The 27,337-nt window shown below is 41.7% G+C and overlaps 1 protein-coding gene across 3 annotated transcripts in view; it reads right to left on the bottom strand.

Moving 5' to 3' along the window:
• LOC134349410 (dihydropyrimidinase-related protein 3-like) overlaps positions 1-27,337 on the bottom strand; it is a 226,137-nt gene that overhangs the window by 119,337 nt on the left and 79,463 nt on the right. For all 3 annotated transcript variants that reach the window (XM_063053672.1, XM_063053674.1, XM_063053675.1), the window contains exons 2-3: positions 13,909-13,997; positions 9,452-9,636 (exon numbers count right to left, since the gene is read on the bottom strand). In XM_063053672.1, the coding sequence (XP_062909742.1) occupies positions 9,452-9,636; positions 13,909-13,997 (274 nt within the window). The remainder of the gene's footprint in view (positions 1-9,451; positions 9,637-13,908; positions 13,998-27,337) is intronic.

The following is a 27,337-nucleotide window of genomic DNA, read 5'->3' as shown; positions in this document are numbered from 1 at the left end:
CAAAGTAAGATAAATGATCTTGTAGCGCAGTTAGAGATTGGCAGGTAAGATGCAGTGGGCATCTGAGTCCTGGTAGAAAAATCATAGTCAGGAGTTTAACATCCAAGGATACACGCTGTATGAAAAGGGCAGGCAGGAGGGGTGGGGTGGCTCTATTGGTAAAAAATGAAATCAAATCCACAGAAAAAGGTGACAATGAATCAGAAGATGTAGAGTCTTTTTGGGTAGAGCAAGGGTAAAAAGACCTGATAGGAGTTATATGCAGGCCTCCGAACAGTAGCCTGGATGTGGTCCACAGATTAAGATGGGAGATAGAAACGACACATAAAAAGGGTAATGTTGCTATAATCATGGGGTATTTCAACATGCAGGTAGATGGCTTTTAGAGCAGCTTGTGGTTGAGTCTAATAGGGTAACAGCAATTCTGGATTGGATGACCCAGATTTGATTAGGAAGCTTAAGGTGAAGGAACCCTGAGGAGGCAGTAATCATAATAGAATTCACCCTGCAGTTTGAGGAGAAACTAAAATCAGATGCATCAGTATTACAGTGGAGTTAAGGGAATTACAGAGGCATGAGAGGGGATTTGGCCAAAGTTGATTAGAAGGGGGCACTAGTGGGATGACAGCAGAACAGCAATGTTTAGTGTTTCTGGGAGATATTCAGAAGGCACAGGATAGATACACACCAAACATTAAGCATTGTAAAGGGAGGATGCGGCAACTGGGACTGACAAGAGAAATCAAAGACAGCACAAAAGCAAAAGAGGGCATATAATACAGCAAGAACTAGTGGGCAAGTAGAAGATTGGAAAGTTTTTAAAAACCAACAGAAAGTAATTTAAAAAGGTCATGAAGAGATAAAGGTAAGATAGCCAATCATATAAAAGAGAATAAAAAAGTTTTTTTTGGATTAAAGAATAAAAGAAAGATGAGAATGGATATTGGACTGCTGGAAAATGACACTGGAGAAGTTGTAATAGGGGACAAAGAAATGATGAAAGGATCTAATGTGCATTTTGCATCAGTCTTCACTGGGGAAGACAATAAGAGAATGGCATAAATGCAAGTGCCAGGGGACAGAAGTGAATGACTTTGTTATTACTGAGGAGAAGGTTCTTGGGAAGCTGAAAAGTCTTTAGGTGGAAAAGTCACCTGGACCAGATGGACTACATCCCAGGGTTCTGAATGAGGCAGCTGAAGAGATTGTGGAGGCATTCTTGAAAGATGATTACTAATAACTAGATCCTGGAATGGCTCCTGAAGACCGGAAAATTCCAAATGTCACTCCACTCTTCAAGAAAGGAGGAAGGCAGAAGAAAGGAAGTTGTAGGCCAGCTAGCCTGACTTCAGTGGTTGGAAAAGATGTTGGAGTTTATTATTAAGGATGAGGTTTCAGAGTTCTTGGAGGCACATTATGAAATACGACAAATTCAATATTGTTTTCTAAAGGGGAAATCTTGCCTGACAAATCTGTTAGAATTCTTTGAGGAAGTAACAGACAGGATAGACAAAGGAGAGTCAGTGGATGTTGTGTACTTGGATCTTCAGAACACCTTTGACAAGGTGCCGCACATAAGGCTGCTGAGTAAAGTAAGAGCCCATGATATTACAGGAATTAATATAGAATGGATAGAAGATTGCTTAACTGGCAGGAGGCAAAGAGTGGAAATAAAGGGGACCTTTTCTGGTTGGCTACCAATGACCAGTGGTGTGCCACAGGTATCAGTGTTTGGACTTCTTTTCACATTGTATGTCAATGATTTGGATAAAGTAATTGAAGGCTTTGTTGCCCGGTTTGTGGACAATATGAAAACAGGTGCAAGGGCAAGTATTGTTGAGGAAGCTGAGTGTCTGCAAAAGGACTTAGACAGAATCAGAATCACTTTATTGCCAGTACGTGAAGCACAGCAAAACTGATTGAGAATTGGTGCCAAGTACAAAACACAGGACAATACCATAACAAACAACACAATAGCAACTAACAATTTATCAGACAATAGTGCAAACAGCCAGGAGCAATCAGTAGTTAGCAGAACGGTCCCATCTGTAAACGTTAATAATCAAACTTAAATAAATGCGAACATATGAACGGTCTTTTAACATCAGTAGCAAACAGCCAATGATCTTCTCCAATGAGTGGGCCACTCGCTCCAACCTGGATTTGGAGAGGGAGGAAGCAGCAGAAAACCAATGGAGATAGAGGTGGTCACAGCACTCTCAATGATGACTGAGAAAAAAAAATCATCAGGATACACCCCAAGATGTTAAGCTTCCTAAGCTAGCAGAGGAAGAACAATTGCTGCTGGGCTTTCCCGGTGATGAGTGTGTCATGTTGTCTCACTTCAATATTGGTAATGGTAGTCCCTGGGAATTTGCATGGCCCAACACCCCAGACACAACCTGACCATAAATTTCGGGGGGGGGGGGGAGAGAATTCTCATTTCCACTGTCTCGATAACATTAAGCTCCAAGTTGCTACAAACACACCATGCTGCAAGACAGTCTACATCTCTTTGATAGCAGGTCACATCATTATTAGAGACGAGACCAAATACAGATCTGTTACCAGCAAACTTTAGGGTTTTAACAGACAGCTGAATAAACAAAGAAGTGGCAGATGGAATACCTCGTGTAATGTAGGGAAGTGCATGGTGATGCATTTTGGCAGAAGGAATAAAGGCATGGACTATTTTATAAATGGAGATTAGTTTATAAATGGGGAGGTGCAGAGGGACTTGTGCCGGATTCCCTAAAGGTTAATTTGTGCATTGCATCAGTAGTACTGAAGGCAAATACAATGTTAACATTCATTATGAAAGGACTAAGAATACAAAAGCAAGGATGTAATGCTGAGGCTTTATAAGACATTGGTCACACCGCACTTGAAGTATTGTAAGCAGTTTTAGGCCACTTATCTAAGAAAGGATGCACTGATATTGGAGTGGGTCCAGAAGAGGTTTACGGGAAGGATCCCAGGAATGAAAGTGTTTACCTGTTTGAAGCATTTGGTAGCTCCGAGCCTGTACTCACTGGAGTTTGGAAAAATGCGGGAGATCTCATTGAGACCTATTGAAGGTCTGGATAGAGTGGATGTGGAGATGGTATTTCCTAAAGTGGGCGAGTCTAAGACTAGAGGGTACAGTCTCAGAATTGAGGGATGCCCATTTAGAACAGAGATGAGGAAAAATTTATTTAACCAGAGGGTGGTGAATCTGTGGAATTCTTTGCCACAAGTGGCTGAGTAGGCCAAAATATTGGGTACAAGTAAGATGCAGGTTGATAGGTTCTTGATTAATCAGGGTGTTAAAGGTTATGCAGAGAAGGCAGGAGAATAGGGTTGAAAGGGATAATAAATTCCCCATGATAGACTGGCGGAGCAGACTTGATGCGCTGAATGGCCTAGTTCTGCTCCGAAGCCTTATGGTCTCAGCCAATTTGCTGCTTGTATGATTTAGCACATCAATAAAATACACAAACACATACGTCTTTGTGGTAAATGCTTGTTGAAACAACAGAACAGTCTAGATCACTTCACAAAATGTCATGGCATTGCTTACATCCAGCCAAAGTGTTGACTCAGTTTGTTGGCTATTCAAAAGTACCATATGTCCACATGTCTCAAAGTTCAATGCTCAAATTAAATCTATCAAAATACATGTCACCATATACTACACTGAGATTCATTTTCTGGCAGGCATTCACAGTAAGTACAACAATCAATAAAAAAAACTGCACACAAAGATGAAAAAACAACAAATCTAAAAGGCAATTTGGGCAAATACAAAAAAGAAAGAAAGTGCAAAAATAAATAAATTAGTATTGAAAACATGAGTCGTAGGGTTCTTGCAAGTGAGTCCACAGATTATGGCATCAGTTCAGTGTTGAGGTGAATGAAGTTATCCATGCTGGTTTGGGAACCTGATAGTTGAGGGGTACTAACTGTTCCCGAACCTGGTGGTGTGGGACTTAAGGCTGCCCTATCTCATTCCTGATGGCAGTAGCAAGAAGAGAGCATGGCCTAGGTGGTGATGATTCTGAATGACAGATAATGCTTTCCTGTGACAGTGCTCCTTGTAGATGCAACGATGGTGGCCAGTTTGCCTTAATGGGCATTTAATGGGCTTAAATGTCTATTAATTTCTGACTTTAGAGGTCATTCAGGGAAGGGCTTGCTCCCTAAAATTATGTTAAGGAAAAGTGATAGTTGATAACTTTGTTGAAAACTATTTTTGTGCTGCAAGTTCGATATTACCTCAATGTCTATGAAGGATTTAGTTCAGTCCCCATCACCAACCATACACACCCACAATACATCTTCCCCATAAAAAGCACCACCAATGGAAAATATCACAAATGTCAGGCTCCTTGCTCAAACTTGTAATGTGAATCACAAATGAGTTCCTTCCTGTGCCTCACTCCAAAGAATCAAATTATACTGCCACATGGAGAGCCAAAGTTTGAAATTATCTGGAATTTTTGGTTTAAGAAATAAGCACATTATACGTACATACAATTTAGCAACAGGAACTGGCCACTTTGCCTCTCAAGCCTCCACCCCCTTTTAAAAGTTAAACTCCTCACTTCCATGTTCTGCCAGTAACGTTCAGCCCCCTGTACATCAAACCCAAGTACCCAAGGTGAATAAATCCTCAGGGTCTGACTGAGTACGTCCTCAAACTTTGTCAAAGACAAGAGAGAAAGTTGGGGGATATTTTCTTCATTGGTAGGCACTGATGAAGCTCCTGAAGACTGGAAGATGGCTAACGGTGTTCCATAGTTTAAGAATAGCAAGGAAAAGCCAAGGAAGAAGCACAAGCCAGTCACAGCCTGACATTAGTGTGGAAGTTACTGGAGAGAATTCTGGGGGACCAGATACCAACATTTGGATAGCAAGAGTCTGATTAGAAGGACTTCAGCAAGGCTTTGTACATGGAAAGTGATGCTTGACGAACCTTGTTACTGATTTTTTTTGAAGAGGAAACCAAAGAAGTAGATAAGAACAGGTAAATGGTTGTCATCCACTGAACATTAGTAAGGTCTTTGACTAGGTCCCTTAAGATCAGGAAAGCAATGGAATCGGGATAGAGCTACTTAGGTGAACTCAAAGTTAGCTCAGAAGTGAAATGTAGTGGTTGAAGTTTTGTTTCTAGGAATGGAAGCCAGTGGTGTGCTGCAGGGGTGGACCCTTGTTATTCGTTAATTATATAAAAATATTTGGATGCCAATACACCAGGTTTGATCAGCAAGTTTGCAGATAAGAAATTAAGAGGTGTTTTTAATAGTAAGCTGGTTATTGTAGATAACAAGGGAATCCTGATCGTTTAGGAAACTGGGCTGAGAAGTGCTAAATATCTTTCAATACATTCAAGTGTCATATAATGCACACTGGCCTTCATCAGTAAAGGCATTGAGTTTAGAAGTTGGGACATTATGTTGCAGTTGTTAAATCTGTTAGCGAAGCACACTTGGAGTACTAGGTACAGTTTTGTTCATAGTGTTATAAGAAAGATGTGGTTAAATTGGAAAGAATACAGAAACAATTTGCAAGGATGCTACCAGGACTGAGTTAGCAAGAGTTTATCTTTATAGCTTGGAACAAGGGAGAATGAGAAGCAAACTTAGAAATTTTAAGATTATGAGATAGTGGATGGTAACAGTCTTTTCCTTAAGAGTGATGGGGGAGGGGCTAGGTAGCATAGATTTAAGGTGAGAGATCAAAGATTTAAAAGGCAACTCCACCCCCACCGCCCCCACCACAGAGGATGGTAAATATATGGAATAAGTTGTTAAGGCAGGTACAATAGTATCATGTAAGAAGCACTTGGATAGCCACATGGAGGGACATAATTTAGAGGGATATGGGCACAACACAGGAAATTGGGACTAGCGGAGTGGGTACAATCATTGGCTGATGGGCCTGTATCTATGCTGTATTGCTCTATGACTCTTTGTAACCTCTGCCACAAACACTTTCAAGGACTTTGCTTTTGCCACGTAAAGGCCAATGCTCTGGAACCTACAATATATTTATTTGATGGGCTTGTCACAAGAGCATCCACCCTCCAAGTGCTCATCAGGTAGCAGGAGCTCAAATATAGTTCAAAGAGGACGATCCAAGTAACTCATTGGATCAGAGACCCACTTTAGATGGAGGTAATTTGTAGAACAATCTGGGCCAGATTATCCTGGTGTTAACAGTTCCACATGACATTTACCCACGCAAGCATACACACGTTTTCAGATTTGCAAAGGTCCTCAATGGGGCACCTAACCAATGAACTCCTCAAAAAAGTGTTTGAATACCAAAAATATTTATGCTTCTTGAAACCTTTAACAGGTGGCTAAGTCAAGGGCACAGCTTAGCCAGCTGTCAACCATTTTTTAAACAACATTTTTGCATTGGATTTGTTCTGACCCCTGCCTTATGAGGCCATATTCAGAAAGTTGTGTTATGCAGTATTCATCCACCAGGGAGCCAAGCACCAAAGCAATCTACCATTCAAAGATCTACTGAAGGTACGCATGAACAAACCTGGTGACTGAGAATAAAGCCTGTTTTATTTTCAACATTGCTAGGAAATTCTGGCTCACCACTTTATTCATCAAGTGCAATTCAAACAGAAACAGGCCACAATTTTCAATAAGCCTGTGCAATTTTTTGCTTTTCACACTAAATATCACACAAGTTAAACATTTTGGTTTTCTAAGGAATTCTGAAGAAAAACAAACTTATTTAGTGCATAAAACATTAAACCGAAAATCACTTGTGTACAGCACTTTTCATACAAGTTCAGAATCAACACAAAGTGCTTCCCAGCCAATGAATTACTTCATCAAGGGTTATCACAGGGTAATACAAAAAGGTTATTAGCTGGTTTATATTGATGTGGTGGGCCAAAAACCCTATTTCCATATCGCAAGATTCCCTGAACCCCAGGATGATCTAATTAGGCCCAAACTGCCACCCGGTTCTTCTTTTTCATCTCATGATAGAAATCCATGACATAATGCGCCAATCTCAGGTTAAATGAGTTTTCTGAAAAAATCCTAAATGGATTTATCAGCATAGGAATATGAGAGCATGGCTAGAAAACTGAAATTGCTACCAATATTTTATGGAAGCCTGATAAGGGTATGGGAACATGACACCAATAGGACAACTCATGATATACTTTGTAAGTTCTTTCATACCTTACTTGGCAATTACACTTTAGGTTATACATCCTTCTTTCCTTAGATTAAATTCATCTTTGTTTTGCATATTTTTTAATATCAAAGCTCTACTTTAAGGCAAACACAAGACAGTATTGTGTAGGAACAGGCCTTGCACTGCATGATGTCTGTGCCAAACATGATGTCAAGTTAAACTAGCTCTCTTCCGTCTGGATGTGAGCCATATCCCTATATCCCTGCTTATTCACGTGCCGGTCTAAAATCCGCTTACATGCCACTATAGCATGTGTTTCACTGTGATCCCTGACAGCCCATTCCAAACATCTACAACTCAGTCAAAAAAAAAGCCCTGCACATCCCTTTTAAGCTATCCCCCTCTCACCTTAAACTTTTCTGATAAAGGGAGCACTCCGTCCATTTTCAATAGCATTCTCAAAAACTGTGTGCAAGCAGCCAGCTCCCCTTACCCACCCTGTGCAGATCCACTCTTTTGGGAAGTCCCCAGAAGCACTGGACCAGCAGCAGGCACCACAGGGGAGCACAGGTCTTTTTCCAACCCATCACATAACAGGCACGGCCACAGTGGAGCTCATACTTCTCACCATTTACAAATGAGCTGTTAACAAGCAGCAGCCCCACTCATTGTGCAAATACTCTTCTGCAGCTGCTGCAGATTTGGGATGTATTTACACCTCCTGTGGCACTGCAGGAGCTCAATTAGTGACACATCTTTGTGAAAAATAGTCTTTCAGTTTTCCTAATATTGGGATCTAACAGTACCAACAGAGCCCATTTTCAGAAACAATGGAAGTAACCACATCACAGACTGCAACCTGAGGGAGATGCCAGTGGCTGGAAATTCATTACTTGATGGTAGCACATTGTCGTGCCTTTGCATTGCTTGCAACTGACGTAGATGACAATGTACTAACTCAGCTATGTAGTCACTTAGTGTTACCACGAGGGATTGATGCCTAGGCAAGGCTTTCTCTTTATACCATTTGTCTGCCCATCAATATTAAAACCATTCTTTAGGCTTTCACTCAATCAATTCACATTTGAGTCAGTTTCCTCCAAATGATGATTAATATCTGTCTCCCAATGATCCCTCAGTTCCAGTTAGAACGACACTGATGACAAGCAAAATGGGAAAAACACATCAGAGCAATCTACTAGATGTCAGACTTGGCCAACGTTTTCTGCCTCCTTCTCCCCGAGTAAAAATTCCCGAAGGCAAAAAACACCTTAGCTAGCTTCAGCAAATAAAAAGGAACACTTTTGCTCAGCTCCTGAAGTTAACCAAGGAATTTCTCCAAGTCGTAGTCATTGAGTCAAAAGGTTGAAAGGATCACTTCCAGATCCCACTCCCACCCAAAAATACTCACACTTTTCAGAAGATTCTTCCACCAAAACTACATCACCCACTACAGCAAGGGTTTCCAACCAGAGGTCCACGAACCCTTTGCTTAATGCTATTGGTCTATAACATAGAAAAGGTTGGGAACCCCTGCTCTAAAGGTTTTTTAAATGGCATACTTGGGCTAGCATTGATTAGAGGATCCTTCATATTCTCAATGGTGAAGAGGAAGTTCTCTTTTCATCCTGTGCTATCCTTCCCATTTAAAGCTTGGACCAACCTCTCTTTACCAGTACCTAGAGTGAGATTTAAACCTGCTCTGGGACTGAGCTTTCATTTTCTATCTTCCATACTCTTCAAAATACTCTAATATTGCTCACATCTCAGATCCTTCAGGCTCTCAGTCTAATATACACCATTTGTTCTGCAGTCTCCAAGACCAGGACATCCTTTGAGTGGTGTCGTGACCTATGTTGCATACAATATTTGGACAGAGAGAAGGAAGATGTGAGCCTTGTACACAGAGCTCTCAACTCTGTTTATTCTTGACCTGCAATTATTTAGAAGAATGCAAAAACAGGAGGAATTCTGCTACGCTCAATCCCAAATTTGGAGTCCACTCAGTCAATTAAGACTCGACGATCAGCTTTTACAAGACTAATTTTGACATATCCATTGCAAAGAGATAAAACTAAATTGGTGGTGGGAAGTTGTAGATTTAAAACTTGACTGACAAGAGAAAGAAAACATTCACATATGAAACAGTTCCTTGATACACATTGTGCTTTGTTGAAGTGTGTTGTTTAAACTTCCTTTGGACGCATTGAATAGGCAGTACAGAAAAGCAAATTGCTGCAAGTAAAAGGCAGCTTAAAAGGGATGTGTTTTTAAATATGAATGAGGAGGCTGCTTGACTCACTTATCATGGTGGTTCCACCTGCCAGGGCGGCCTTTGTTCCTTGAATGAAATCATCCACAGTGGTGGTCCCCTTGTAAGGCATCTGAAAGTGGGTGTGCACATCGATTCCCCCAGGAATAACCATCTTGCCGTTAGCCTCAATGATTTTCACTCCTCCAGGGACAATCAGATTGTCACCTATTTGCCTAACGAGAGAAAGAAAGCTTGGCTTTATTATTTATGATTTAAATCCTTTTATTAAAAAAGATGAAGTGGAATCTACTGAGATAGATTTCTAATATATTTCATAACAGCAGTGGCAGCAACACAAAGAAGAAATATTTCTACCCTATTACGTTTTCAATAAACTGCATAATTTAAAGCATTTTTAAAATGTGATCAGCAGTTTGAGGTAATCATAAGTTAACTACCAAGTTAAGGTCCTCCATTAGCTAAAGGTCTCTTTGATTATATGTATCCACGTTAGTTCCTCCAGCCTTCTCATGCTGGGAACCAAGATGGCTCTTCAGATGAAAGGTCATCAACCTGATTGTTAATCTGATTTCTTACTGTGGATGCTGCCTGACCTGCTGAGTACCCTCAGCAGTTCCTACTTTAGCGTTACTTCTCCAGTTCTCTTCCTGCCTATAAATAATTAAATGCATTTTAATCCTATTTACTCCTGTCCATTTTTACTCCTCCCAAAGGTATCAACCCATCAGTCACTTCCCAGCAGCCTGCTGATGGCTAATAATGCAGCTGGAACTTGAATGCTGGCCACCCATTAAATGGGAAATCACAGTGAACTCCAATTCCGTTGTTTTTGGGATGCTCCCACTACTACTTCTCTATCAGGATAATAATTAAGAACAGGAAATTTGGACATTTGCCTTTTTAATGGAATAAAAATAAATAATGGAATAAAAGCAAAAAATGCTGACATCTAAGCTGATTACGTAGAAAACACATAAAGCACACCAACATCTTGAGTAACTCCTCAAGAAAAGGTAGAGCTGAAATATTAGTGGTGGCTTTCTTTCCACAGATCCTGCCTGACCTGCTGAGCTGCTGTTTTAATTATTTCCAACAAAGTAAAAGAGTGCAATGCTGTCCCCACTCAACTCTCACGCATGCAGGTCTCCATCAGGACAGCTCTGATCTCCTCGCCTCTCTTCTATGCCCAAGGGACACTTAACTGCTAGCTGACTGCTGTACCTCTGTTTCATATCAAACAATGTACTAACAAACTGAACGACCAGCAGAACACCCAACACTTACATACAACGCCCCTATGCTCTGATCTTCAAAGCCAGCCATCAGATGCAACTGGAGAGCTCTGCCTACAGACCACCATCACTTTTTAAAATTTTATTTTCATTTGTTCAAATACAGCAAAGAATAGGCTCTTCCAGCTCTTTGAGCCACATGGCCTAGCAATTCCCCCGATTTAATCCGAGTCTAATCACAGGATAATTTTCAATGATCAATTAAGCTACCAACCAGTAGGTCTTTGGACGCCGGGAGGAGACCCACGCGGTCACGGGGAGAACATGTGTACTCGTTATAGGCAGCAGCAGGAATTGAACCAGGGTCGCCTGTACTGTAAAGCATTGTGCCAACCACTACGCCACCGTGAGGCACTGGTCCATCCAATGGTTACCACGCAACGAGCCAGGATCAACAGCTCTCCTCTGCCACATACAAAGACATTCAGAAAGAATGCTGCTCACGAATGGGAAAAAAAAAGGAATGCTGATCATGAAAATAGCTCAAAAGACAAAGACTAAACAATTAATAGCCTTTGGTGACTAAGGCTGTGTGGTTAGTTTGTGGGTGGTATCAGAAATATTAGAAACCTCAAGATGTACGGATCAGCTCTGTCTGAGGGCCAGAAGCAAATTAACACCATTATTCTTTTCACATGGCTGCAGCACTCTATACAGGACAATTGTACAAGCATTGAGAGAAACAGCAATGGAAGCAGGCCATTCAGCCCACTGAGACTGTGCAAACACTTTTCTACATTCACCGATGCACTGAGTGGCCAATTAAACAAGCTGCAAGTCTTCGGGATGGTGGGAAGTGACTCACTTGAAAAGAGGGGGGAATGTGGAAGCTCCAGACAGGCAACAGTTGAGAACAACCAGGTCTCTGTTGGTTGTGAGGTAGTGGTTGTATGAGCTGTGCCACCGTGCTGCTCTTTAGGGACGGCTTTTCTGGCAAAGAGGCATGGAAAGGCCAGTCTGCCGGAAAACAGGAAGGATCAGCCAGCACCCTACCTGTAACAGATAGCTTTCACACTCCTTGGTTACTGACTTCTGCTATAGAACATCAGGTGGGACTCAGTAGACAGGATGCACCTCACCCAGAAGGGTATCCTCCAGTTCTGTTCTGCAACTCCACTGCACTCCCTCTCCCAACTTTTCTACCTTAGGCTACAGGGAAAAACCACATCAACCATCAATAACCAGTTCCCCCAATAGGAATTATGAGTCACCTTCACCTCCTGCTGAGATTCCAGAACCCAGACTCAGATATGGTAAAGGAGCTCCAAATAAGGTCAAGTTAAGGCAGATGATGATATTAAAGGTCGATAATGTCATCATAGTGCAGACATCATGAGGTTTCAAACTCTGACTCCATGGTCGAGAACTTAATCAACCAATTCAGCCCGCCCACAGTTGGACTATCAATGGAAGAAAACCTTATGATCCTATGAGCTTTTTCCAACTAAATTCAAAATTAGAAATAATTGCAAGGCATTGAGAGATGCATTCTTTCAAAATCCTGTTCCAATAATACCAAAAAAAAAATCACAGGGGTGTCAAAGTTTCAACCAACCAACACATGCTGACAGCACCTACTGCTTCTTGTGGTTCTAAGCAACCTCTTACGATCCAGTGCAGTTGGCTCCTTTCTGCAGCTCCCATATTTGTATCTCACAGAAACTGAGAGCAAGAGGCAAATGGACCTAATCATAAATGTCTCTAACTAAACTCTTGTTTTATAATCCCAATGTTCTCAGGACATGAAACCTCATGCTTTCCCTGTTCTTCTAGCCTGGCCTGCAGCACAGACAATGAATAGTCTGGTGGTCTATGCGTGCCAAACTAAAGTACTATTTCAGGTAAATGGCACAGCAGTAGATACCATCTCAAAAACACATGGCACCCAACTTCAATCCTGACATTGGGTGCGATGAAGAGTTTGCACCTTGTCCCTGTGATCGTGTGGCCTTCCAACAGGTGTTCAGGCTTCTTCCCCCAAGGCATGCAAGGAAGCTAATGTAAGTTGTCCCTGGTGTGTGGACTAGTGGCAGAACCTGGGAAGAGGGCGCGGTAGGGAATGGGGCTGATCTGTGAGCTGGCTTAGGCGCAGTGGGTTGAAATGAACTCCCTTGGCACATGCAAATAAGAAAAGGAGGAACTTTGTTTTAAGAAAGCCAGCCCACAAATCTGCTGAAAGAAAAGTGTGGCAAACTGAGTGGTGCTGGAAATGTTCAATGAAGAAATCACCCAAGGCCACCAGACCTGACAAGATGCTGGCTGCAAACTTTGGTTTAATGACAAGTGTAAAGTACGTTGCTTCTGACCTTATTCATGATATGTACAGTAAATACAGACAGGACACTTCTTGCCTATGCTTATTGTACCTTTTGGTACACTACGTGCCCTGTAATGTACCCATGTTGCTCGTGTTTCCTTGTGAAACAATGCACCTGTGAAGAGAGGCTACGGTCATTAGTGCATCATCATGTGTCTCTTTCCTGACCGACTTGCAGCACATCATTAGTGATTAAATCTAACTTATACCATTTGAAGTAGAGATGGAGTGGACGTTATCCCACATGCCTTGGCAGATTCCTCGAAGAGAAGACAGCTAACTGACAACCGCAAGGATCAGGAGTTTAGGGCCCTGTTAAGCCGGGCACAGAGATGGTCCTCCAGCTGTAGCGTGCAGAAGCAATGAACCACTGGAGAGGCACAACCATAGATACTTCACCTTCACCCAGGAAGTAAGGTGCTGGCCTTATCCGAGTGACCATTCAAGGTCGAACAGCCAGGCATGGGGCAGGGATGAGATAGTGGTGCCCTGCCTTCTGAACCACTGTCAGATGTCTTTATATAACTGGATAGCTTGCTGGGTCATATTATCAGGCAGTTCTAATCTTTGATTGATGCCAGACAAGGATGCAAGTCAGCTCCACTGAAGTGCTATGAGTGGGATCTCCCAACAATCTACAGCAACGCTGTGGCTACATTTCAAAGTACCTCATTACTAAAAAAAACACAAACATTCTACAAAGTACAAGAAAAATATTAATGATAGTTTCCTTTTTCTTTACAATTTCCCAGAACTTTTACCAAATTAAAATTCTGAAACTGGTTTGATGGGTTATCCAGAGTGCTACTGCCCCTCTGGCTCTGTTAAGACATGCTCCTCATTAGATTAATAACTGGGGAAAAAATGTTACATACTTGATGAGCCCATCTTCCATGTAGAGGTCAGCATAAAAGGACTGGTCATCGTTGACAATCCGGCCTCCTTTGATCAACAGTCGGTCACTCTAGGGATTGGAAACACAGGAGTTATTACCAGCTCATCAGTAAAAATACAAGTCAACTGACATCAAGTTTTAGCCAAAAACTTAAGTTCTGCAGTCAAAGTTTCATCTTGGGGCTGTTCAACTCTTTTGAAAGAGGACACAACACAAATACTCAGAATGTTTAGGATGCTCCTACATTCTCCAAGGATCACAAGCAATTTCCCAGGCATTGCTGCAAGCCACCCAGCAACAGGACTGGGCTTTTAATGGCAGCTCTTACTATTTGTACACCATTACCTTAGCAATATAAATACTGATTGGGAAGCGTCTCTCACAGCCAAGACCAATTCAAATAGTGCACAGTCATTTCCTTCAAAGTTTCCCTTCAAAAATCATACTCCATGAAAATAATGGAAACCGACAGTACACCTGATTTGCAATCTGCATTCAATTCTTTACAATACTTCAGATGCATCTAAATTTGAACAAGCAAGGTTTTACCACTAATGTTAATCGGTCACTTGTGGGCATATTGAATCTGCACCCCATCTCCCCTTTTACCAAAAATGTGGTGCAAATACATTAATCAGTCTATATGTACAAAACAGACAGAAGGACAATCTACTTGCACCATTTTAATTGCAATAACAATTTAGTTCCTTGATTTATATGCAAAGAAATATCAGTTGAGCAAGGAATAAGCAGTATTTCTTTATTGCTCCCACAGGATACAATGTTTATTATGAAGTCTTTAGATTCCAGCTTTAGTTTTAAGCAGGTTATAAAAGGTCCGCTCTGATGTATATATTAAACCAGTCACTTTGCCTTTGATTGATGTACCGACTTCAAGGAGTCTCTTGGTCTGATGAGTCCAGCAAGAGAACAGGATTTGCCTATAAAACACAGCACAGACATTGTGGAAAATACAAGGCTAAAAAACCGATGACAGCACCAAGCAAACATATACATTAGTGGTCTCTGTACATGGCACAGTGAAGTATGAGACACATCAAAGTAACACATGACATGGTCAACTTCCATGAAAGCATTTCGTTTTTATTTTAAATGGAGGAACAGGACATAAAACAGTTGGCTGATTAGGAACAGGATTTAGCTACCCGAACTCCTGAAGCTTGCTCCGTCATTAATTTAGATCAGAGTACAGCATGCCTCTATTGGGCCTGCCCTCCCCCCACTCAGACACAAGAGCTGCAGCTGCACACTGAAAATCTCTCCAGAGGACACACTCTGCCTCCGTAGCTTGCTCTCTTCCTAATCCTTCAAGTTCCCTCTGACTACGACACACCCACGATTCCGCATAAACTGACCAGCATTACAGATTCTTTCATGCACTCTCTCAAGGGCACTCCTCCTGAGGAGCAACAGTCCCCAGCTGCTCCAATACCCACCCAAATGGCTGACTTTCGACTGCAATCCAAATGCATTAACCACAACACTAGTTTAGGCAGTGGACGATAACCAACCCCCGTGGGGTTGTCTATCATACAACACCATTCAATCTCTCAAACATACTCCATTATTTATTTAGATAGCAGCTAATGGTCTTTTAACCTTTAATATCCATGCCCAGCAAAATCTACCAGTTTCATATTTCTAATCAACCCCTCTGCAGGTAAAATAACTTGGGGAGAAAGGTACAGATAACTAATACTTCTTTTGGAAAAACTAGCTTTAATGAGGAGAAGATGGCGGCGCGACGGCAGCGCGCGCAGCCACTTCGGTGGTGATGTCTGTTATCTGTCAAGTAGGGGACCGTGCACAATCCTGATTTGATGGAGACAGACGTGAGAGCACGGAGGAACATCTGGAAAACTTCTGAAATGCCCGCTTCGCTGCCGCTGCTACTGTATGGTAACCGGAAACTCCAGAGCAGAACGCCCCAAAATCCTCGGCTTTGCATGTTTCAGTGGGTGGGGCGAGGTCAAAGGCGCTCAGGAGGCTGTATCGGAGAGGCTGGTCGGAAGCTCGAAGTTTTCAGACGGATGGACTACGTGTCGGCTGCTTCCAAGGCATCAGCAAGTTGACGGTGCCTGAAGGTTTATGGCAGGGAATTTCTCCCTTTTGCCGCCTGCTATCGGGGACTTCGGATTCGATCGACTCGGGGACTTTTAAGACTTTATTTACCGTTCCCATGGTTTGTTCTTCATCAAATTATGGTATTGCTTTGCACTGCTGTAACTATATGTTATAATTATGTGGTTCTGTCAGTGTTAGTCTTTGGTTTGTCCTGTTTTCTGTGATATCACTCCAGAGAAACATTGTATCACCTCTTAATGCATGTATTCATTTCTAAATAACAATAAAAAGAGGACTGAGTGTTCTCATAATCTAAAATTTAGATTATGCTTCCTGTACTAGACTCTTCAAAGACTAGAATTTCTATCTACCTTCTAGATCCTTTAATCATCTTAAAAACTTTGTGCACTACCTTTTGTTTCATTACTACCAGCAATTTTAGCCCAGCCCAGCATCTTCTCATCCTGACACCAGCTCATCAAACACCATCAGATGAAAAGAGAGCAGCAGGTTCAAAGGAAGGTGGAAAGATCCTGCTGGTGTTAGGTAGCATCACTTTCAATGACTAAAAGAGCCACAACCCACTATTGTCACCGAAAGTCTAAATTAAAAGCAACCTTGGCATGAAGTATGAAAAAAAGTCAAAAACACTCAGAATAAGAATCCAAACTCCGCAACAGGTGCCAAATCTGTAAATAATCCAACACACACGTGGTTGAAGCCTACTGAAAGACACAAGGAATTAATAACAATAATATTTTTGGAGCACTTTTCATACAAGTGATGAAGTTCAAAGTGCTTTACAATGGGATAAAGTGCAAACATGAAAATAAAAGACAAAAAAGAGGTTAGTTAAAATCAAGGTTAAATAAATAGGTCTTGAGCTGGTGGTTAAAAAGTGCCAAGTGAGATTGCATCCTTTATAAACACAAGAGATTCTGCAGGTATTGGAAATCCAGAGCAACACACACACACAAAAAATGCTGGAGGAACTCAGTAGGTCAGGCAGCATCTATAGCAATAAACAAACAGTTGCCAAGATACTTCTGCAGGACTGGAAAGGAAGGGGGAAGATGCCAGATTAAAAAAAAGTGGGTGGCGGGGGAGAAGCAGAAGGATGGCTGGAAGGTGATAGGTTGAACCAGGTAGGTGGGAAAGGTAAAGGGCAGGAGAGGAAGAAATCCAATAGGAGGGGAGAGTGGACCATGGGAGAAAGAGAAGGAGAAAGGTAGCTGGAGGTAATAAACATCCCTTATGGTTTTAGCCATTGAATTCCACAGTTTAGGAATGTAGTTCAAAAAAGGCTGACCAATTATCTTTTGTGGGAGATTGTTTAAATTTAAGAGACCGGCAGAAGACCACCTGAGAGCTCGAGCAGGATTATAAAATAAAAGTGATTCTGTGATGTACTCTAGTCCCAGACCACTGAGAGCTTTATGGATAAGAGAAATTTAAAATCAATCCTAAAAGATACAGGAAACCAATGCAGTGTAGCTAGGATGGGAGTGATGTGCTCCCTCATCCTGACTTCAGTTAAAATTTTCACAGTGGCGTTTTGAAGGAATTGAAGTTTGTCAACAGATTGCTTTGGGATGCCAGGAAAAAGTGCATTGCAGTAATCTAGTCTACTTGATATAAAGGTGTGAATTAGATTTCCAGCATCATTGTGTGACAGAAATGGATGTGCTGTATAGAGAATAGTGATGAATACAATGTCTATATTGGTGCTCCAGTTTCCTGTCACATACTAATAAAGTGCATTTGTCAGGTTAACTGGCCACTGTAACTTGTTCCTAGTGTATACACCTGGTAGAAATGACTTGCTGGAAAGTTGATATGACTTGTTGGGCTGAATGGCCCACTTCCTTTCCATAGCTCTCTGCAACTCTGACAAGTTGTGAACTTGTCAAAGTTTGTTCGACACACTTTTATTTAATTTACTGAATCACACTTTCAAACATTAGGAGCAATGCATTTTTCAAAACAGGAGGACAGTTTTGGAATGCATACAGGGAGCCATTTACTCAGTGACATCACGTCTAAAAACAGTACTTGACTACTGCCGCTTTGAATTAGAATTGCATGTGCTGGAAATGTGAAGTTAAAATAAGGTGGCATGGTAGTTTAACACTCCAGCATCATCATGCTGGGAGGTGGCTTATTACAATGGATGCTGTGTTTGTGCTGCCAAGCTGCAATATCCAGACCACAACTTGACAGCAGCTATTCCAGTTAACAGTTGATTAGTTTGGACTAGGGAGTGCAACAGAATGAGTGAGTGTGTTTGCATCAACATTTGGTGATCATTATGCGGTAAAAGCTTAGATTCCTCTTTGTTCCCTCCCCAAATATTCCCACGAAAATAAGCAAGCAAGCCCGAAAGAACTGTTAATAGTTTGAACCTTATTACAACACCAAAACCTGCTTACTGATACACATGGCAGTAACAAAACACACGCAAAAAAAAAAATCAGAAATTGATTGCCCATTAGCTGGTCAAATTCTGACTACTGGCTTCAATCTTTACACACAGACCTGACTTTTCCATTGCTGTATAATGCCACGTATTGTGAAAAGAACAGAGTACGGAGAACATTTCCCTGTTCAAGATACAGCAGACTCCTCTGACAAGAGAAACATTAAGTAGCAATATAAAGGGTCATTAGTGATACAATGCACTGTTAGTGAGCTAGCCACATATCAAAGACCTGAATCTGGAGTTTCAAATCAGAGTCCCAGAAGTGTTAGTCATTAACACTTTTCAAGCCTGATCAAAATTCAGCCTTAATTAGGTTTAGGTTCTAAAACTGATGCAAAAGAAAAGTCAGTTGTAAGAGCTTTGTGGCCTAGTAACAGTGGGGTGCACCAAGTGCTTCAGGCCTTCAGAACCACAGGAGTTGTACATCCACAAGCAGAACAAGAAGCATCAGCAACAGATGAAGCTTTGTGCTATAAAAATTCTGTCTGTAATGCTTCTGGAGATGCTGTAAACTGCATTGATCAGCTCATGCTGATGGAGGCTTATAGACTCAGTCTCTGACTGCAGCTTAATTGAGTTAATTAAAAGATGGGTACAGCTGCACACAATGAATAGCTAGTCCTGTTCCTTCACTCCCCTCCCCCTCCCCTTTCATCCACAAACACTCATCCCCTGCACACTCGCTTCTGCAAAACATGGGCAGGGAGCTTCAAGGCCAGTTGCCACCTATGGCTCCAGCAATAATAATGCTGCACACAGTGCTTCTTTGCTTGAAGCCACCTTAAGGAACTTTGCTCGTTGGCTGTAGAGACACAATCCATTTTATTTTGCTGACAGGATTTAAAATCCAACCATTTTGAGATTGTTTTTAGATGTGACAATAGAACAACATTCACTCAATCTTCTTGTTATTGCAATGTTCCCATAAATTTAACATTTTCATCTTTATAAAGAAATCCTTTCTTAGCCTTGCTCTTCCCCATCTTGTTCATCCAACACTGGATCCTACACGTTTCCCTCTTCCATGGCAGCCAATACTGAAGCTATGGAATTTCTCTGCCAAAGCTCTCCTCTAAGGTCCAAGCTCTTCAGCTATGTTTTTCATCAGCATCCTTAATATCACATCCTTCGACTGGGAATCAAATGCTATTTGGTTTAATCTTCTCCTGATTTTGTTCTTGTAACGAATGGTTTGGTCAAAATGTGAAATGTCACTGCACTGTTATGTAGCCTTGAAACAGTTATTAGTCAAAACACTTAATCGAGGGCAGGATGGCATTTATATACTCCGGAACAAGTATACACAAGTTTTGGTGTGGATGGAACACTAACCTTGGTCAGCATGCTATCTTGGACTTCACAGCCACACAGCAAAGACATTTCTTGTCTATGTCCAGTATGGTTGACCTTCTAAGACTGTGCCCTCTGTTTCTAAACTTTTCAGCCAGAGGAGAAAACAACCTCTTAAGAGTTTTACTGCATTAAAAGGAAACTTGCATGATATAACAACTCTCAGAACTACCAAAGAACTCCCCAAATATATTTGTAGATACTGGTATAAAGTGAGGAATCCAACAGTCAATTTGCACAGAGCAAGCTCCCACTAACTTCCAAGAGGACCACAATCTTGTTGTGGTTTGAAGCCTTGTGTCTTTCAATGACCCAAAGTTAATTTGGTTGCAGTCAAGGCATTATGCTTTGGCTCTTGGTAGGATCACCCATACCAAACAGGTCAAAGGGTAGAGGCTAGACTAAGAGTGGTCCATCGGTCCTCCAGGTTTGGGGGTTCAGCTCACGGCTAACAACCCTGACTGGTAAATCAAAATTGTTACAAAAACAGCAATGATCTACAACTGGAGTGTGACAGTATTCCTGAGTCTCCACCCAAGACTTGCTTGACTGACAGCAGTTAAAACCAAGAGGAAGCTACCAACATGATGAAAGAAGCCCTAAACACCATCAGAGATGAAGGACTTTCATTGCTGCCAGTGGGATCAGTGTTGGGGCCGCTTCTTTTTACATTGTACATCAACGATTTGGATTATGGAATAGAGGGCTTTGTGGCTAAGTTTGCTGACGATACGAAGGTAGGTGGAGCTGAGGAAATGGAGTGTCTGCAGAGAGACTTGGATAGATTGGAAGAATGGGCAGAGAAGTGGCAAATGAAGTACAATGTTGGAAAGTGTATGGTTATGCATTTTGGCAGAAAAAATAAACGGGCAGACTATTATTTAAATCGGGAAAGAATTCCAAGTTCTGAGATGCAACGGGACTTGGGAGTCCTCGTACAGGATTCCCTTAAAGTTAACCTCCAGGTTGAGTCGGTAGTGACGAAGGCGAATGCAGTGTTGGCATTCATTTCTAGAGGAATAGAGTATAGGAGCAGGGATGTGATGTTGAGGCTCTATAAGGCGCTGGTGAGACCTCACTTGGGAGTACTGTGGCAGTTTTGGTCTCCTTATTTAAGAAAGGATGTGCTGACGTTGGAGAGGGTACAGAGAAGATTCACTGGAATGATTCCAGAAATGAGAGGGTTAACATATGAGGAACGTTTGTCCGCTCTTGGACTGTATTCCTTGGAGTTTAGAAGAATGAGGGGAGACCTCATAGAAACATTTCGAATGTTAAAAGGCATGGACAGAGTGGATGTGGCAAAGTTGTTTCCCATGATGGGGGAGTCTAGTACGAGAGGGCATGACTTCAGGATTGAAGGGGGCCCATTCAGAAAAGAAATGCGAAGAAATTTTTTTAGTCAGAGGGTGGTGAATCTATGGAATTTGTTGCCACGGGCAGCAGTGGAGGCCAAGTCATTGGGTGTCTTTAAGGCAGAGATTGATAGGTATCTGAGTAGCCAGGGCATCAAAGGTTATGGTGAGAAGGCGGGGCAGTGGGACTAAATAGGATAAAATGGATCATGATAAAATGGCGGAGCAGACTCGATGGGCCGAATGGCCTACTTCTGCTCCTTTGTCTTATGATCTTATGGTGCAATGGGCAGTAACATAAACTCCCATTAATAGCTGGGCAACAATGATTAGATACTCCAAAGAAAGAGTAATAAGTATTGCCAAGAATTACCTTGCTGTTCAATATGGTGCCAACTCAGTGTATGAACACTTCTGAAAGGGAAAACTTTCCTCCATAGGCTTAAACTGGGATTAGCTGCTCATTGTAACTGAAGAGAACTCAATTTACTCGTCATTTAGAAATTGGCAATACTAACAATGTAATGTACACACGGCCCCTGTGTTCAATTGTATGAAGACCAGCCCAAATCCTAACCTCAGCCGTTACGGCACGGGGTAAGGTGGAGTCTACCAAGGCATCAGGTGAAGGGAAAATTAATAACCTGTAAGCAGGGACCAGACTGCAGGTCGCCGCAAGGCTGATCAAGCATTTTTGAGCCAGTAACATTGTAGGCAGCTCTAGGATAGTGGGCACATGGACAGAAATCACAGCATCACCTTCTATTGTCCTTTCTCCCTTCCAAAGAAAAGGCCACTTCCTGCTCAGGACGAGTTCCAACACTAAGATGCAACTTACATCAGGGAATATAAATTGTTCGTTTTTATGGAGCATGTATAGATCAACCTTCATTTAATAAATGCAGTAAAAAGTGAGATGATCAGATCTTCATCCAGGGTTCAATATTTTAAAAACTTTTCATTCATCCAAGCAACCTACAGGTACCTTCCATAAAGAGATTGCTCCCCACCTAACCACAGGTTCATAATGCATCCCACCCATACAATTATGTTAAGAAAAAAATACTGTAAAAAAAACAAAGCTTTCTTAACATGGTGCCTGCGAATAACACACCCAAGGGCGATATCTTCCAGATGGTTCGTGAATTTAATTATTTCACGCCGCCTTTTTCTTTCAAATGTGATTCTGCTACTGTGGGAGCTTGTGATTCAGCATGTGTGCTCTCCATTTTAGCGGTGTGTTTACGGGCCATTTAAGCAATCTGTCGCTTCGCTGTCTTTGAGCGGGTTCTGTGAGGCTTCAAGTGAAGCCTGCGGCCTCAAAGCCAAGAAGCCTGGAGATAGGGCGCAGCCCATGATCGACTCCATTTCTTGCCGACCTCGCCAATTGAAGTGCTGAGGAAGATTGAGATCATTGAGGCGAGCGAATGACTGGTTAGTACCTTCTACCAGCCTTTCATTTGCTGCATATCTGAGTTCAAATGCTCTCTCCCTCTCTCTCGATGCTATCAGAGGATGGTACCTGAGTTCTGGATCTTGGACAAGGTTTAATCGACACAGTTTGTGGACTGGACTCTGTAGTTCACGTTAAGATATCTTTCTGGTCACTTTTTTTTTTGCTGCTATTTTGGACAATTTTGAATTGGGGCGACCTGGAGATAACAAACACTGAGCTGAACTGAACGTGCATAGACTCCTTTGATTTTGCGCTTTATATTCTTGTGGTTTTCACTTTTTTTGTTGCCATTTGTGCGTTTTGTTTGCACATGATGGGAGGGGATGATGTTTCTCTCTGCTTCGTGGCTGTACATGCGGAAGACGAATCTCAGGGTTGAATACTGCATTGATACTTCCATAATAAATGTACTTCGAATCTTTGTGCCTACAGCTAACCATAGAACGTACTCTGCTGCATCTCCAACATGAATGGGCAGAACACCAAGGGATATCAAATGTGATCATGAAGAGAAGTCACCAGTGAATTTATATCCCACACAAAGCCGCATATTACTTAAGTAGAGAGGTAGCCTGACAGATGGCCATTTGCGTTCCCATGTATTCAAAGGTTTTGTAAGTAAAACTGGAAAAAAAACAGATGCAAATAAAATAATGAAAGACTTCTATTGAGCCAGGCAATTTACTCAGCAGAAGTCTCAATTAGATGATCATTACTAAGCTAATTCAGTCCTTATGCACCCCTTCGTTACACATGCCGAAAATGCTGAACCTTGTGACAATCCTTACCAGCCTAAAGCAATCAGTTTTTCATCAGCCTTACCATATGGAAATTTGAAGACCATGCCAATTTCTCCGTAGCACGCAAAATAAACCCAGACGTGCAAATATTCACTGTCAACATAGTGACCTCAACATCGGTTAAAGAGGATAGCAAAATCGCTGGAAGTTCAGCAAACTCCTCATACATTACAAATCTACCATGCAACTTTGCAGAGAACAAAGACAGGCATACAATGCTGAGAACAAGCTGCAGGAGAAACCCAGTCAGGCAGCATCTGCAAAGGGAAAGGAAGGTTGACCTCTCATTTCAAGACCGTACATTAGGGCATCAATATTTTGGGTTAAGCTTTCCTTGCCCTCTATAGATGCTGGTTGACCCACTGAGTTCCTCTGACAATTAGTGCTTTTGCACTCGATTCCAGTATCTCCATGCATACAATGCTTAACAGTAAAGCACCGTACAGCAAAAAATAATCCTGGAATTGTGGAGGAAACAGGTTGCTGCTATGGTGAAATATTCTGGATTCATGGATGGCTGAGCAGGGCAAACATAATAACTAACAGGCATTTAGGGTTAAGTTTACTGCTTTTTAATTTTAGCCGCAATCTTTCATGTGCAAGTCCAAGGAGAAAGTCCACATTCTCCATATACTGACACAACACCTCAAGATCGAAAGCAATGGTGTAAACCATACAACCAAAATAGCTTTCTTTATACCCTCACGATATGGGCAGCACTGAGGATTGAGGAACCCATACTTTTTCAGAACTTCTCCTTTTCATTTGTGTCCACCTCATATTGAGAAGCAGCCTTGCTCAGGCTAAGGAGGCAAGCAACAAAATCTCACATGGAATTCTACTCCTATTGTGCAGTGACTGTGTTGCGGATCTCAATCCCCAGTAGGACATCCTCTGTAGAGGATTTGGATTTTATACAAAGTGGATCAGGTCAAAGACATCATTCCTTGCACTTCTTGATAAACAACACTGGATCATAATTCCCAATCCACACACTGAATAGATAAATTCATGATGCAGTGTATTTCCAAACTACAGCTTCAGGAAAGACCTTGAATGCTGGTTGTGTTGGGTTAGGTACTTTAGAAGGGAGAACATAGGTGGTTTTAGAATCAGAGAGGTACTACATGGAAACAGGCTCTTCCACTCATTGATAACACACCGATCATCAATGACTCATTTACAGTAATCCTACAGCAATCACTTTTATTCACCCCAACTTCCCTCCTCCCCCCCCCACCAGATTTTATGTTATCTTCTCACTTGGGGCAATAACCAGTGTCCAATTACCAATCCACGTGTCTTTAACACTGGGAGGACACTGGAGCCCTGGTGGGAAACCCATGTGGTCACAGAGAAACTGTGCAAACCCCAGAGAGCACCCACGGTCAGGAATGAACCCAGGTCACTGGTAGTCTAAGCTCCATCTCGCACAGCCTTTGACAAATGTAACATCACCAACATCGCCCTAGATCAACTAACACAAGCAAAACCAGGACAACCAGTGGTTCTACCTCAAGTAGACTACCTGTACCTCACTCAGTGTGGTGCCTGGAACTCAGCCTCTCGTCGACCCTCCCAGACAGAACAGTCAGCCAGGAACCAGTGTGCGGCCTCTCGTGTGCACACTGGACACTTGCACAAGATACTAAATGCAAGCAAAGACTGAAAACAGTTGGAAAACGCTGGAAAAATAAACTGGATGGCATTCGATCGATAACCCTTTATCGTATTAGTCATCACGAGTAAAATCTCACCAGAGGAACAAGTGTGGCATCAACACCACTGGTTCAGGCAAAGCAAAATTAATGGATAACCTTGCTGGAAAACAAATGACACACATGGTTTATGCATTTTGAAGGATTAGTGGTCAGGTATGGATATAAGTACCCATTATCCATAAATCTATGATCCAAACATAAACCCCTCCTTTCAAAGGGAAGAAAGAACAGGACAATTCTATAGATATCTGAGAACAGATAGAAGCATTTTGCTAATTTCCACCCATCCCCACACACAACTCATTTGCGTGTTTGAGAAGTATCAGATTTACTAGGCTTAGGAGAAAGACTTAACTATAACATGGCAAAATACCACAAGGTACTATAGAAGAGAGCTGGTCATCATTGACAAATGATGTGCCAATACAAAAACACTTGAAATTTCTGAAGATGGTGAGATGGATATAATAGAGATTAAAAACAAAACTGCACAACGCTATGTTGTATGGTTGCCAATGAACAAGAGGAATGGGTGAGTGGACTTAAACTGTAATGGTAGCCATGAAGCAGTTGAAAGATTAAAGAGACTAAGCTAGGACCAAAGTCTAGAGTAAAGACTAAGGTAGAGGATGGAGCAAGATTAGATGCCAGTCTGGAACCAGGCAAGTCTAACAAGACCTATAAATGAGAGCAACACACAAAATACTGGAGGAACTCAGTAGGTCAGGCATCTATGGAAGAGTACAGTTAATGTTTTGGGCCAAGACCCTTCAGCATGAAAAATCGATTGAACTCTTTTCCATAGATGCTGCCTGGCCTACTGAGATCCTCCAGCATTTTGTGCGTGTTGCTTGGATTTCCAGCATCTGCAGATTTTCTCGGTTATAAATGAGATTTCCAAATTTTCAGAAAGATTACAAGTGATTTGAATTTGGACATGCTGGTATGCTGGTTCTGATGACGCCGCCCCCCCCCCCCGCCCCCCCCCCATACAGCCATCTTACACTGACTTTTATATCCTTACTCCTTTGACCAGCTCATCCTATTCCACCTCTGCACTCTCCTCCATATCTCCCACAAATGTCTGTCAAAAATAAATCACATTAATAAGCAGGATTTTTAATCCATCATTGATATAGCATCTTGTTTTAAAGCTGCCAAAAACTGAGCTTCTGAGCACTTTGAACAAGAAGCTTTTTGGGTGACAGGAGTTGGTGCACAAGCCAGTGTGCCATGGGACTGAAGGGTGTGAGATTCTACTGGACCAGGGGAGAAAGGAAATGCAGTATAGTTATGTGGAATGGTAATGTGGTGCAAATTGGAAGAATGCATTGCAGGCCTCTACCACTAGAGGGAGTCTTCACACTCAGATGACGTGGGAGGCCCCTAGTGCTCATTCCAGGGCAAGGCAAAGCCTGACCTGGCCTTGATAAACGAGTGCCCCATCCAACACACTGACATACATTTCCTCACCACTCTTCAGAACAGTCAGTGCTTGCTGCATCTTTTTACTTTTACCAACATACAGTTGTATTTTGCTTAACATATTAAAGACAAATTATTGAAGTTAAACCATTAGTCACAGATACTTCCTGCCTTTTTGGGGCAGGGGATTTCAAGTTCCATTAACAGCAATATAGGAAAAAATAATTTAATGGATTAAATACTTCCATTATCATATTCTTTCAATTTGCTGATTCACTCAACTGTCAGTTTACTTATTAATGATAAGACAATATCCAAAATATTTTTGACATAATATATCAGGAACTACATAAGCTGGTAAAGGAATTCCAGAATTATTAATAAAAGATCACAGCCTAACCCACCAATGTTACTAGTCCTATAATACAATAACAGTTTCTGAAACATACCTACCATCACATGGGGCCTATGGTCACACTTCTTCAAAATTCGCACGTGTTCCCAGAATCCCAATTTTTATAGAATAATAACTTCTAGGAAAACAGCCTATTGCAAAATCTCTTCAAAAGTCTATAATACTTTCTTTCTTTCTTTTTATTGAATAAGTATACAAAAGGGTAAGCCATATAGGCACTAATACCCTGTTAGAATCTAATAAAATTACAGGAGATATTAATACAGAAAAAAAGTGATACAAACAATGTAATTTAAACATAATAGTATACTAATTTTTATATA

This window comes from Mobula hypostoma, chromosome 7, assembly GCF_963921235.1.
Source record: "Mobula hypostoma chromosome 7, sMobHyp1.1, whole genome shotgun sequence".
Taxonomy (NCBI): Eukaryota; Metazoa; Chordata; class Chondrichthyes; order Myliobatiformes; family Myliobatidae; genus Mobula; species Mobula hypostoma.
Note: the sequence above shows the minus strand (reverse complement) of the source record. Positions and strands in the feature narration are given on the sequence as shown.